This window comes from Betta splendens, chromosome 10, assembly GCF_900634795.4.
Source record: "Betta splendens chromosome 10, fBetSpl5.4, whole genome shotgun sequence".
Lineage (NCBI taxonomy): Eukaryota > Metazoa > Chordata > Actinopteri > Anabantiformes > Osphronemidae > Betta > Betta splendens.
This window is the reverse complement of record NC_040890.2, coordinates 11,410,937-11,423,573: the sequence shown is the minus strand read 5'-3', so window position 1 is coordinate 11,423,573 and position 12,637 is coordinate 11,410,937. Positions and strand designations below refer to the sequence as shown.

General features: G+C 42.0%; 2 protein-coding genes across 11 annotated transcripts in view; both read right to left on the bottom strand.

Annotated features, from left to right (window-relative positions):
• Positions 1–12,637, bottom strand: part of LOC114864332 (protocadherin alpha-C2-like) — a 148,399-nt gene that overhangs the window by 93,474 nt on the left and 42,288 nt on the right. The window contains exon 1 of one of the 10 annotated variants that reach the window (XM_029165168.3): positions 9,170–11,871. The exons of 8 other annotated variants lie outside the window; for them this stretch is intronic. In XM_029165168.3, the coding sequence (XP_029021001.1) occupies positions 9,170–11,527 (2,358 nt within the window). In that variant the 5' untranslated portion in view covers positions 11,528–11,871. Of the gene's footprint in view, positions 1–6,173; positions 8,697–9,169; positions 11,872–12,637 lie in introns of those variants that run through there. One more of the 10 variants, XM_029165165.3, reaches the window with a different exon arrangement.
• LOC114864372 (protocadherin alpha-8-like) lies at positions 329–2,945 on the bottom strand. Its single transcript, XM_029165206.3, has one exon. It carries the CDS (start codon positions 2,723–2,725, stop codon positions 344–346), a length of 2,382 nt encoding a protein of 793 aa, XP_029021039.1. The 5' UTR covers positions 2,726–2,945; the 3' UTR covers positions 329–343.

The window sequence follows — 12,637 nt, the reverse complement described above, 5'->3', positions numbered from 1 at the left end:
CATGACTGTTCTATAATCTCTGTGTTTTGTCATTGACAATTCTGGGAAATCAGTTTGTCAAAGAAATTTCTAGGATACCAGGAAACAGAAAGTTTCTTTTAGGCAAACATTGTTGAGCAATGATAATGAGCCATCTCCAAAGGTTAGAAGGGAACCAGATGTCCAGATGACATTGTTTGACAGTCCAAAAGCTTGTGTCTTAGCTTAAGAGGGGAAAAGACCTTTGCATCGGTCTGGTGGATGACTTATATCGGTGATGGACTAACTGCTTGCATGTATTATTGATGAAACACATTTTGAAAGTAATGTCAAAACATGTAGTTTTGAAATGGGATGACAAACATTATTTTGTGTTAGTGATTCTTACCTCCTCAGACATTTTTCTTCTATCAGGAAGCACCAGCGTGTTTGCGTGGCTTCCTGGGACTATAGTAGATCCTACACTCATCCTGGGTCCAACTAACATGTAGCGCTTGTCTCCAGATCTGTACTGGATGCTGTGACACAGTGTCCCGTCATAATTAGGCTCCTGCAGATATTTAGAAGTATAGTCTGTGGACTTTGAGCACTGCATTGCAATCAGCACAATGATGCTGATGAGGAAAAGTGCTGAAACTGAGCCCAAAGTTATCATCAGGTAGAAAGTCACATTATTCTCCTCGTCGTGTTTTGCTGAACTTTTGACATCAGAAGCTGCAAAAGCCTCTTTGGGCTCCACCAGTTTCACCAGCACAGTAGCTGTTGCTGAGAGTGAGACGTTGCCATTGTCTTTAACCAGTATGAGCAGTTTATGCTCAGCCTCGTCTGTCTCTGTGAATGAGCGCAGTGTTCTGATCTGTCCTGTGTAGCGGTCCAAGCCAAAGAGACTGTGGTCAGTGACCTGCTGCAGTGAGAACAGTAACCAGCCGTTATATCCTATATCAGCGTCATAGGCTCTGACTTTAGTCACCAAGTGTCCTGCGTTCACATTGCGGGGAATCTCCTCCACACCTTCAGCAGAACCGTTGGAGCTGACTGGATACAGGATGACTGGAGCGTTGTCGTTCTGATCCAGGATGAACACGTTCACTGTGACGTTGCTGCTCAGTGACGGAGTTCCAGAGTCTGAGGCCACGACTTGGAACTGGAACGTCTTCAGATTCTCGAAATCAAAACTTTTCAGCGCCACAATGTCTCCATTTTCAGAGTTGATGTTTAAAAATGAAGTAACCTGTTTATCATCACGTCCATCTCTTAATAAATGATATGAAACACGAGCATTATCATTTTCATCATGATCTGAAGCTTTAACAGAAAACACTGATTCTCCTGGATCGTTTCCCTCAGTGATATAAAAAGTATAAGGACTCAGTGAAAACTCTGGACTGTTGTCATTCACATCTGATACCACAACGTGTATTGTTTTCTCAGATGATAATCGAGGTTGACCTGCGTCCTTTGCAGTTATAGTCAGGTCATACTGTGACAGTTTTTCTCTGTCCAGGGGGGATTTAGTAACTAAAGAATACATGTTTTCTTTAAGCGATGGAGATAAAGTAAACGGAACGTCCTCATTTATGGAACACAAAATTTTTCCGTTAAGGCCAGAGTCCAAGTCATTAACACTGATCAGGGCAACTGTGGTTCCAGGTCTTGAATCTTCCGGAACTGATTTAGAGAACGAGGTAATGTCAATCTCGGGCGCATTATCATTCATATCAACTATTTTCACAACAACGCTTTTTTCTGTTGTAAGAGGTGCCAAACCTTTATCTGATGCTTCAATTTCAATTTCATACTTGTGTTTTTCCTCATAATCGATTAAACCTTTCACAGTAATTTCGCCAGTTTTTTTATTAATGTCAAACAGATTTAAAATATTTTGATTGATACTGTTGCTAAACGAGTAAACAACTTCTCCGTTCGGACCGTCATCTAAATCTGTTGCATTTACCTGAATGACTGTTGTCCCTAATGGAGCATTTTCATTTAGCATCACGGAATAAGCATCGTTAGTGAAGACAGGCGCGTTGTCGTTAATATCTAGAACATTTACTAAAATCTTCATCTCACCAGATTTCGGAGGTTTCCCTCCATCGAATGCTGTTAATGTTAACGTGTGACTCCCTGCATTCTCTCTGTCTAATGATTTTTGAACAACTAATATTGGTATTTTGCCATCGTCACTTTTATCTTTGACCTCTAAACGGAAGTGATCGTCCTGGTTAAGTTTATACTGATGTACAGAAAACTGACCGCTGTCTGGATCCCGTGAGGGCTTTAACTGAAAGCGCGCTCCGGGTAACACAGATTCTGAAATCTCCAACCGTTTCATTTTCTCCTGAAAAACAGGTGAATGGTCATTAATATCCACGATCTCCACTTCAACATAGTGAACTTCCAGTGGGTTCTCGAGGACCGTTTTTAAATTTAATAAGCACGTAATGCTCTGTGCGCACACGTCTTCCCTATCAATTCGTCGACTCACGTAAAGGATTCCATCGTCCTGGTTTACACGGAAGAGAGGATCCGCATTGCTCGAAACAATCCGATACTTCCTGTCTTTCAGTGTGTTTTTATCCAGTCCTAAGTCTTTTGCGATGTTTCCAACGACAGTTCCTTCGTCAACTTCCTCAGGGATTGAGTATCTCAACTGGGCTAAAGCACCGCTCCACAAAAGCGCAGCAACTACACAACCGATCAAACATCCGTGCATCCTTCGTCCCTTGCATCCTCTTCGCTCCATTGTAAAAAACTAAATCATTGGTGAACCGTTACAAGAATTGCAATGACGTTAAAACTAAAATATCCAGCTCATCCCTTGAGGTTTGTTTCCCACTAAGAAGAGATGGTTACGAACAATATTTGGACAAAGGGAAGCTACGAACAACAGAGACTGTGGAAACGCCGAGAGGTGGAACCAAACTGCCGTGACGACACACGCAAGAGGCCCTGACATTCAAGAATACACTGACACCATGCGAGCAAGCCTCTCACTACAGTAAACCAAAATGATCCTTAAATCATTGAATAAATCTACATCTTTAAAAAGTGACAGGATTTATTTTCCAACCCTGTTGGCTTCATTCACACAAACACAAGCAAATACACAATGTCAAAGTACCTTAAAACAAAAACTTTTAAAAACAGAGACACAGAAAAATTAAGCTACATGAGAAGTTAGTTTCTTATCATGGTCTTATTTACTGAGTACTGCACAAGAACAAACAGTTTCAGTACCATGGACAGCTTCACTAATTATTTCAAACCTCTACATCTGCTGAAAGTGCTACATAACTCATTCAGCTCAACATCAAAGCAACAAAAGTTATGCTGATTTCTAATGATTACATTTATTTTTTGGGAAAATCTTACACATTAACTGTGTCTTACCTCTACAGATGCTCTCCTCCTGTCAGGAAGCACCAGCGTGTTTGCGTGGCTTCCTGGGACTATAGTAGATCCTACACTCATCCTGGGTCCAACTAACATGTAGCGCTTGTCTCCAGATCTGTACTGGATGCTGTGACACAGTGTCCCGTCATAATTAGGCTCCTGCAGATATTTAGAAGTATAGTCTGTGGACTTTGAGCACTGCATTGCAATCAACACAATGATGCTGACGAGGAAAAGTGCTGAAACTGAGCCCAAAGTTATCATCAGGTAGAAAGTCACATTATTCTCCTCGTCGTGTTTTGCTGAACTTTTGACATCAGAAGCTGCAAAAGCCTCTTTGGGCTCCACCAGTTTCACCAGCACAGTAGCTGTTGCTGAGAGTGAGACGTTGCCATTGTCTTTGACCAGTATGAGCAGTTTATGCTCAGCCTCGTCTGTCTCTGTGAATGAGCGCAGTGTTCTGATCTGTCCTGTGTAGCGGTCCAAGCCAAAGAGACTGTGGTCAGTGACCTGCTGCAGTGAGAACAGTAACCAGCCGTTATATCCTATATCAGCGTCATAGGCTCTGACTTTAGTCACCAAGTGTCCTGCGTTCACATTGCGGGGAATCTCCTCCACACCTTCAGCAGAACCGTTGGAGCTGACTGGATACAGGATGACTGGAGCGTTGTCGTTCTGATCCAGGATGAACACGTTCACTGTGACGTTGCTGCTCAGTGACGGAGTTCCAGAGTCTGAGGCCACGACTTGGAACTGGAACGTCTTCAGGGTCTCAAAGTCAAAACTTTTCAACGCCACAATGTTTCCATTTTCAGAGTTGATGTTTAAAAATGAAGTGACTTGTTTATCATCACGTCCATCTCTTAATAAATGATATGAAACACGAGCATTATCATATTCATCACGATCTGAAGCTTTAACAGAAAACATTGAAGCTCCTGGATCGTTTCCCTCAGTAACATAAAAAGTATAAGGACTCAGTGAAAACTCTGGACTGTTGTCATTCACATCTGATACCACAACGTGTATTGTTTTCTCAGAAGATAATGGAGGTTGACCTGCATCTTTTGCAGTTATCCTTAGTTCATACTGTGACTGTTTTTCTCTGTCCAGAGAAGATTTGGTAACTAACGAATACATGTTGTTTTGTAATGATGGAGACAAAGCAAAATAAGCATTCTCATCTATGGAGCAAATAACTTTTCCATTAAGTCCTGAATCCAGGTCCTTCACACTGATCAGGGCAACTGTAGTACCAGGTCTAGAGTCTTCAGGGATTGAGCTGGAAAACGAAGTCACCTCAATCTCAGGCGCGTTGTCATTCACGTCTACTATTTTAATAATGACGGTTTTCTCTGTTGTGAGTGGGGCGAAACCTTTATCTGAGGCTTGTATCTCAATTTCATATTTGTCTTTTTCCTCATAATCTATAAAACCTTTTACTGTTATCTCACCTGTCACGTGATTGATATCAAAAAGATTTAATATATTGTGATTCATACTTTTGCTGAATGAATAAAGTATTTCTCCGTTCGTTCCATCATCTAAATCGGTTGCGTTCACTTGAATGACAGTTGTACCTAAAGGGACATTTTCCTTCAGCATCGCAGAATACGCATCTTTACTGAATGCTGGTGCGTTATCGTTTATATCCAAAACATTTATCAGAATCTTCATTTCACCAGATTTCGGGGGTTTTCCTCCATCTAACGCTGTTAGTATTAATGAGTGGTTTTCCGCTTGTTCCCTGTCTAAAGATTTTTGAACAACCAGTATAGGTATTTTACCATCGTCTCCTTTATCTTTAACTTCCAAACGAAAATGGTCGTTGTGGCTAATTTTATATTGCTGCACGGTGAACTGACCACTGTCTGGATCCCGTGACGGCTTTAGTTGAAACCGGGCTCCCGGCAGCGCAGACTCAGAAATTTCCAGCTGCATTTCCTGCTCTTGGAAACTCGGAGAATGGTCATTTATGTCTATCACCTCCACCACCACATAGTGAACTTCTAGTGGCGTTTCAAGCACAGTTTTTAGATTTAATAAACATGTGCTACTTTGTGCGCAAACCGTTTCTCTGTCAATATTTCGACTCACGTACAAAATACCATCGTTCTGGTTTACATGAAAGAGAGGATCCACGTTACTCGAAACGATCCGAAACTTCCTGTCTTTCAATGTGTTTTTATCTAATCCCAGGTCTTTTGCAACATTTCCTACCGCAGTCCCTTCCTTTGCTTCCTCGGATATTGAATAGCGTATTTGCGCTGAGACAACGCTCCACAAAAGCGCAACAAAGATGCAGCTCACCAAACGTCCTCGTGCCCGTTTTCTTTGTTCCATGGTTTATTCCAAAAATATCAAAAATCCATCAAAAGAGTAGTTTCGTTATTAATGGGCATAGATCTCAGCAGGTTGATGTATATATCCAATCACCAGCAGAAACTGACAACATTTAGACGGAACAGACGTAAACGATCTCTTCGGCATCAAGACAAGGCTACAATGTTTCAGGATGTGGCTCTAAAGACCAGTGACGTCAATTGCCTGTAAAGCCCAGTTACCACGCTATACTGACACCATGCGATTTTGATTCACACCACAGGACTGTTGAATGACGCACTACAGGAACTACAGACGTTAAAAAATAAATTAAATAAACAGATTCAGCACCAAGGACAGCGATCAAGCTTTTTGCAGTTCAGTTTCCGTTTTGAATATGCCAATATCTCATAAATCCAACAACAACACAATCTGAACAGTGCACACCTTAGAGTTTACACTTGAACAACTCTTACCTCTACAGATCCCCTTCTTCTGTCAGGAAGCACCAGCGTGTTTGCGTGGCTTCCTGGGACTATAGTAGATCCTACACTCATCCTGGGTCCAACTAACATGTAGCGCTTGTCTCCAGATCTGTACTGGATGCTGTGACACAATGTCCCGTCATAATTAGGCTCCTGCAGATATTTAGAAGTATAGTCTGTGGACTTTGAGCACTGCATTGCAATCAGCACAATGATGCTGATGAGGAAAAGTGCTGAAACTGAGCCCAAAGTTATCATCAGGTAGAAAGTCACATTATTCTCCTCATCAAGTTTTGCCGAACTTTTGACATCAGAAGCTGCAAACGCCTCTTTGGGCTCCACCAGTTTCACCAGCACAGTAGCTGTTGCTGAGAGTGAGACGTTGCCATTGTCTTTGACCAGTATGAGCAGTTTATGCTCAGCCTCGTCTGTCTCTGTGAATGAGCGCAGTGTTCTGATCTGTCCTGTGTAGCGGTCCAAGCCAAAGAGACTGTGGTCAGTGACCTGCTGCAGTGAGAACAGTAACCAGCCGTTATATCCTATATCAGCGTCATAGGCTCTGACTTTAGTCACCAAGTGTCCTGCGTTCACATTGCGGGGAATCTCCTCCACACCTTCAGCAGAACCGTTGGAGCTGACTGGATACAGGATGACTGGAGCGTTGTCGTTCTGATCCAGGATGAACACGTTCACTGTGACGTTGCTGCTCAGTGACAGAGTTCCAGAGTCTGAGGCCACGACTTGGAACTGGAACGTCTTCAGGGTCTCAAAGTCAAAACTTTTTAAAGCTGAAATATCTCCAGTTTCAGAGTTGATATTCAAAAACGATGGTATAGTATCTCCACCTGCGCCTCTTACAATATAATATGAAATTAAAGCATTATTATTTTCATCACGATCTAAGGCTTTAACAGAAAACACAGAGTCTCCTGGTTTGTTATTCTCAGTGATATAAAATGTATATGGGCTCGAAGTAAACTCTGGCCTGTTGTCATTTACGTCTGACACACTAACGCTTATAGTCTTTTCGGTTAAAAACAGGGGTTCGCCTGAATCTTTTGCAATTATTGTGACGTCATATTGAGAAATAACTTCCCTGTCTAACTGTGACTTCGTTACAACAGCGTACATGTTCTCTTGTAATGATGGCATTAATGTGAATGGAACGTCGTCATTTATTGTGCAAACGACTTTACCATTCACCCCAGAGTCTAAATCAGTGACACTGATTAGAGCCACTGTAGTTCCTATTTTTGAATCTTCCTTGATTGAACTTGAAAACGACGTCACCTCTATTTCAGGTGCATTATCATTAATATCAATAATTGTTAAAATGACACTTTTGTCTGTTGTTAATGGAACCGGTCCTTTATCAGATGCCTGAATATCAATTTCATAGTTTTTACATTGTTCGAAATCTATGGGACCTGTCACCATGATTTCACCTGTTTTGGGGTCTATACTAAAGAGATCCAACACTTTAAAATCAACTTCTTTACCAAACGAATACACTACTTCTCCGTTGGCTGCCTGGTCTACATCCGTGGCATTAACCTGAAATACTACAGTGCCCAAAGCTACGTTCTCTTCAATTGTGGCCGAATACGACTCCTTAGTGAAAACCGGCGAGTTGTCATTAACATCAAGTACGTCTACGATTATTTCTATGTCCCCGGACTTTGGGGGTTTTCCACCATCAATGGCTGTTAGACGTAGCTTATGTCTTCCAGCTGTTTCTCTGTCCAGCTGCTTCTGTAAAACTAAAAACGGCACTTTACGATCTTCACCTCGGTCCTTGACATCGACTCTAAAGTAATCGGTATGGCTGAGTTTATACTGCTGAATGGACATCTGTCCTACATCTGGGTCTCGCGCAGCCTGAAGCTGAAACCTCGCTCCTGCTAAAGCCGACTCAGAAATCTCAAGCCTTTTCTCTTTCTCCGGAAAAACCGGCGAGTGGTCATTCATATCGAGTATTTCCACCGTCACGTAGTGAATCTCCAGCGGGTGTTCGAGGACGGTTTTCAGTTGAATCAAACATGGACTGATCCTTTCGCACACTTCCTCCCGGTCTATTCTTCTCTTCACGTACAGCAGCCCATCGTCTTGGTTCACCTGAAATAGAGGCTCGGTCGAGCCTGTTACAATACGGTATCCTCGGTCTTTGAGGGCGCTCTTATCTAACCCCAGATCCTTGGCTATATTGCCGACGAGGGCTCCGTCCTGAACCTCCTCAGATATCGAATATCTGATTTGTGCCAGAGCTCCGCAACATAAAACATCCAAAACAATTATAAAGGCGAAGAAACGCTGCTGTTCCATCCAGACCCTGGGTCCTCTTTGTTCCATGACTTGTAAATGGCGAAGAATAGTCAAATAAATGCGTAATGCGATTGAAAAGGACTTACTACACCATAGCCTCGAGCGATGTCCAAAACCCTTCCAAAACCAAATAACGTTAAAGCCACAATTTTGCTACCAACCGCGATGTCACGCTCAAACACCCGTTTGACAAAACCGCAAGCTCTTAGTACAAATAAAGCTCGTGACGTAGTACTCTACCACACACACACCAAAATACTGAAATATACTGACACCAAGCGTTGACGAGTTTAGCTACATGAAGGTAATATTTTTACAACCTAAATATGGTTTGTGATACAAATAGACTGTATTCTTTGACATTAGATATTAAAAACAGAAACGGAAATCGTGCTGATTTCATTTCAGGTGAAAAACATGAAGTCTAAACACGAGTACCTTAAACAACAAATATTGAAGCAGTGAATGTACTAACGATAAGTATAATTACATTTATAAATAAAAAAAAAATGTCAGCATATTATGAAAAAGGTCTAATTAAAAATAATAATAAATATAGTACCAAAAATTTAGACAAGTAATAGAAAAAAAAATTAAAACTTGCACGATCCTTAATGTTCTGTAATAAAGGTCTGCATATTAACCTATAGTGAAAATAGTCCTACCTCAGACGTTTTCCTCCTGTCAGGAAGCACCAGAGTGTTTGCGTGGCTTCCTGGGACTATAGTAGATCCTACACTCATCCTGGGTCCAACTAACATGTAGCGCTTGTCTCCAGATCTGTACTGGATGCTGTGACACAGTGTCCCGTCATAATTAGGCTCCTGCAGATATTTAGAAGTATAGTCTGTGGACTTTGAGCACTGCATTGCAATCAGCACAATGATGCTGATGAGGAAAAGTGCTGAAACTGAGCCCAAAGTTATCATCAGGTAGAAAGTCACATTATTCTCCTCGTCGAGTTTTGCTGAACTTTTGACATCAGAAGCTGCAAACGCCTCTTTGGGCTCCACCAGTTTCACCAGCACAGTAGCTGTTGCTGAGAGTGAGACGTTGCCATTGTCTTTGACCAGTATGAGCAGTTTATGCTCAGCCTCGTCTGTCTCTGTGAATGAGCGCAGTGTTCTGATCTGTCCTGTGTAGCGGTCCAAGCCAAAGAGACTGTGGTCAGTGACCTGCTGCAGTGAGAACAGTAACCAGCCGTTATATCCTATATCAGCGTCATAGGCTCTGACTTTAGTCACCAAGTGTCCTGCGTTCACATTGCGGGGAATCTCCTCCACACCTTCAGCAGAACCGTTGGAGCTGACTGGATACAGGATGACTGGAGCGTTGTCGTTCTGATCCAGGATGAACACGTTCACTGTGACGTTGCTGCTCAGAGACGGAGTTCCAGAGTCTGAGGCCACGACTTGGAACTGGAACGTCTTCAAAGTCTCAAAGTCAAAACTTTTCAGTGCCGCAACGTTTCCGTTTTCTGAATTAACGTTCAAAAAGGAGGAAGGTATATTTTCTCCACCTTTATCTCTTAATATCCGATATGAAACGAGAGCGTTATTTCCCTGGTCCCGATCACTTGCTGTAACTGTTAGAATCGTGGCTCCAGGACTGTTATTCTCAGTAATGTAGAAATTATACGGGTAGTTTGAAAATTCTGGACTATTGTCGTTTACATCGGACACAACTATAGTTAACGCTTTATTTGATACCAACGATGGTTCACCCGCATCTTTTGCCACGATTGTTATATCGTACTGCGCCTGTTGCTCTCGATCTAAAAGCGTTTTAGTTACTATAGAATACATGTTATTCTGCGAGGACGGGGTGAGGATGAAAGGGAGACCTTGGCTTATGTAACACAACACTTTCCCATTGAGACCAGAATCTGAGTCCTTAACGCTTATCAGTGCCACCGTGGTTCCAGGTTTTGAATCCTCCGGGAGCGCGTGAGAGAAAGACGTCACTTCAATCTCTGGGGAGTTGTCGTTCTCGTCAACGATGCTTATAATTACGGTTTTGTCTGTTGTGAGCGTCGCTGCGCCCTTGTCAGACGCCTGGATGTCTATTTCATATCTGTTACTCTCTTCAAAATCTATAGCCCCCGCCACAGTAATAACTCCAGTAACTGGATTCAAATCAAAACGTGCACGCATTCCTGCATCTACGTCGTTACCGAATGAATATACAACTTCGCCATTTTCACCGTCGTCTCGATCTGTAGCATTAACCTGGATGACAGTCGTGCCAATAGGGGAATTTTCTTTCAGCTCCACATTGTAGGATTCTTGCGTGAACACTGGTGGATTATCATTAACGTCAGAAACATCAACAACTATTGTCATGTTACCTGAACGCGGAGGTCTGCCTCCATCAGTGGCTGTTAAAAGTAACACATGGGTCTTTGTTGATTCCCTGTCAAGCGGCTTTTGAAGAACTAAGCTGGGGGTTTTACGGTCCTCGCCTCGATCTTTCACTTCTAAACGAAAATGTGCATTGTGACTCAATTTATACTGCTGAACGGAAAATGAACCACTGTCGCCATCACGCGCAGCTTGCAATTGAAATTTCGCTCCCGGTAATGCAGATTCAAAAACCTCTAGAGTCTTTTCGTTTTCAGGGAAGCTTGGTGCGTGGTCGTTTACATCCAGAATTTCCACAGCTACATAGTGAACCTCCAGTGGATTTTCCAACACGGTTTTGAGGTCGATTACACAAACCTTGCTTCGCTCGCACACTTCCTCTCTGTCAATTTTTCGGTTCACATACAAGATACCGTCGTCAGTATTTATACGAAAGGGAGGCTCTGTTGAGCCATACACAATACGGTAGCCCCGCTCTTTAAGCGTGGTCTTATCAATACCTAAATCCTTTGCAATATTCCCCACAACAGTTCCTTCTTTCACCTCCTCTGAGATGGAAAATCTTAATTGTCCTGAAGCTCCGCTCAAAAGTGTAATCAAAATCATAATAAAGGCAAACCACTTCGTCCGCTTCCTCCGCGCGTTGTGTCCTCTTTGTTCCATGATGTGAAGATTAAAATAGTAATTTAAGAGCGGCTTTCAGCGTTTTATACTCCTAGACCAACGTATGTCCCGGGTACTCTTTTGTTAAAATCCAGGTGTTTCCCAAAAGAGAAAATGCACTATATCTAGAGCTAAATAATGTCTTTCAGCTACACACTGCCGCTTGTAAGCCAGTGTGTCTCCAAAAGAAGGGGATGGGTCTAGTGACTATAGCGAAAATATGGGAAAGCAATATTTATCATTGTACTGACACCAAGTGACCAAGACTCTCACTGCACTATATATTAGAGAAAGCCGGAAATTATTAAATTTGTAAATAGCATCAGACAAAGCTTTTAAAAAGATGTAATTAAAGGAAAGTGGTTTCAATATTTAGCAGTGGACTGTCAGACTTCATTTGCAGAATGGATAATTAAGATTTAAGGTTATTTGCACAACAGTTCTGGGGTAAAGTAAATACAAAAAGACAGCAAGATACTGAGCAGAGATATTGTTGAGATACTGTAGCAGAAACAGTTCAGAACCATGGACAGTGATAGTCTGCAAACGCACACATATATTCTGAATCTACATGCAGCCACTGATTTCACAAAATTACACTAGGGACTGTAGACTAAAACTACCCAACCTATCCCATACCAAAGCACCAAAAATCATGAGCAATGACGGAGCCTTTTAATGTTAACTTTTATTAATAAATAACACTAAGCCACTTAATTGCCATTGGCTGAAGAAAACCTTCCACCAATATTAGTAAAAATGCTTTAACAGTCACACAAGCAACTGATTAATATGAAGAGAAAGGTTATCTAAAAAACATAAACCTAACATTTAAAATAAAACAATTTCTACAACTTATTAGTATCAGTCAATACTGCATATCAACAGGTCACCTTATTTGTAAATTACACAAGAGGCTTGCATGATCTTACCTCTACAGATCCCCTTCTTCTATCAGGAAGCACGAGCGTGTTTGCCTGGCTTCCTGGGACTATAGTAGATCCTACACTCATCCTGGGTCCAACTAACATGTAGCGCTTGTCTCCAGATCTGTACTGGATGCTGTGACACAGTGTCCCGTCATAATTAGGCTCCTGCAGATATTTAGAA

What these genes read in the sequence shown, in the direction of transcription:
- LOC114864372 (XM_029165206.3), bottom strand. Translation starts at nt 2,725, where the DNA reads ATGGAGCGAAGAGGATGCAAGGGACGAAGGATGCACGGATGTTTGATC.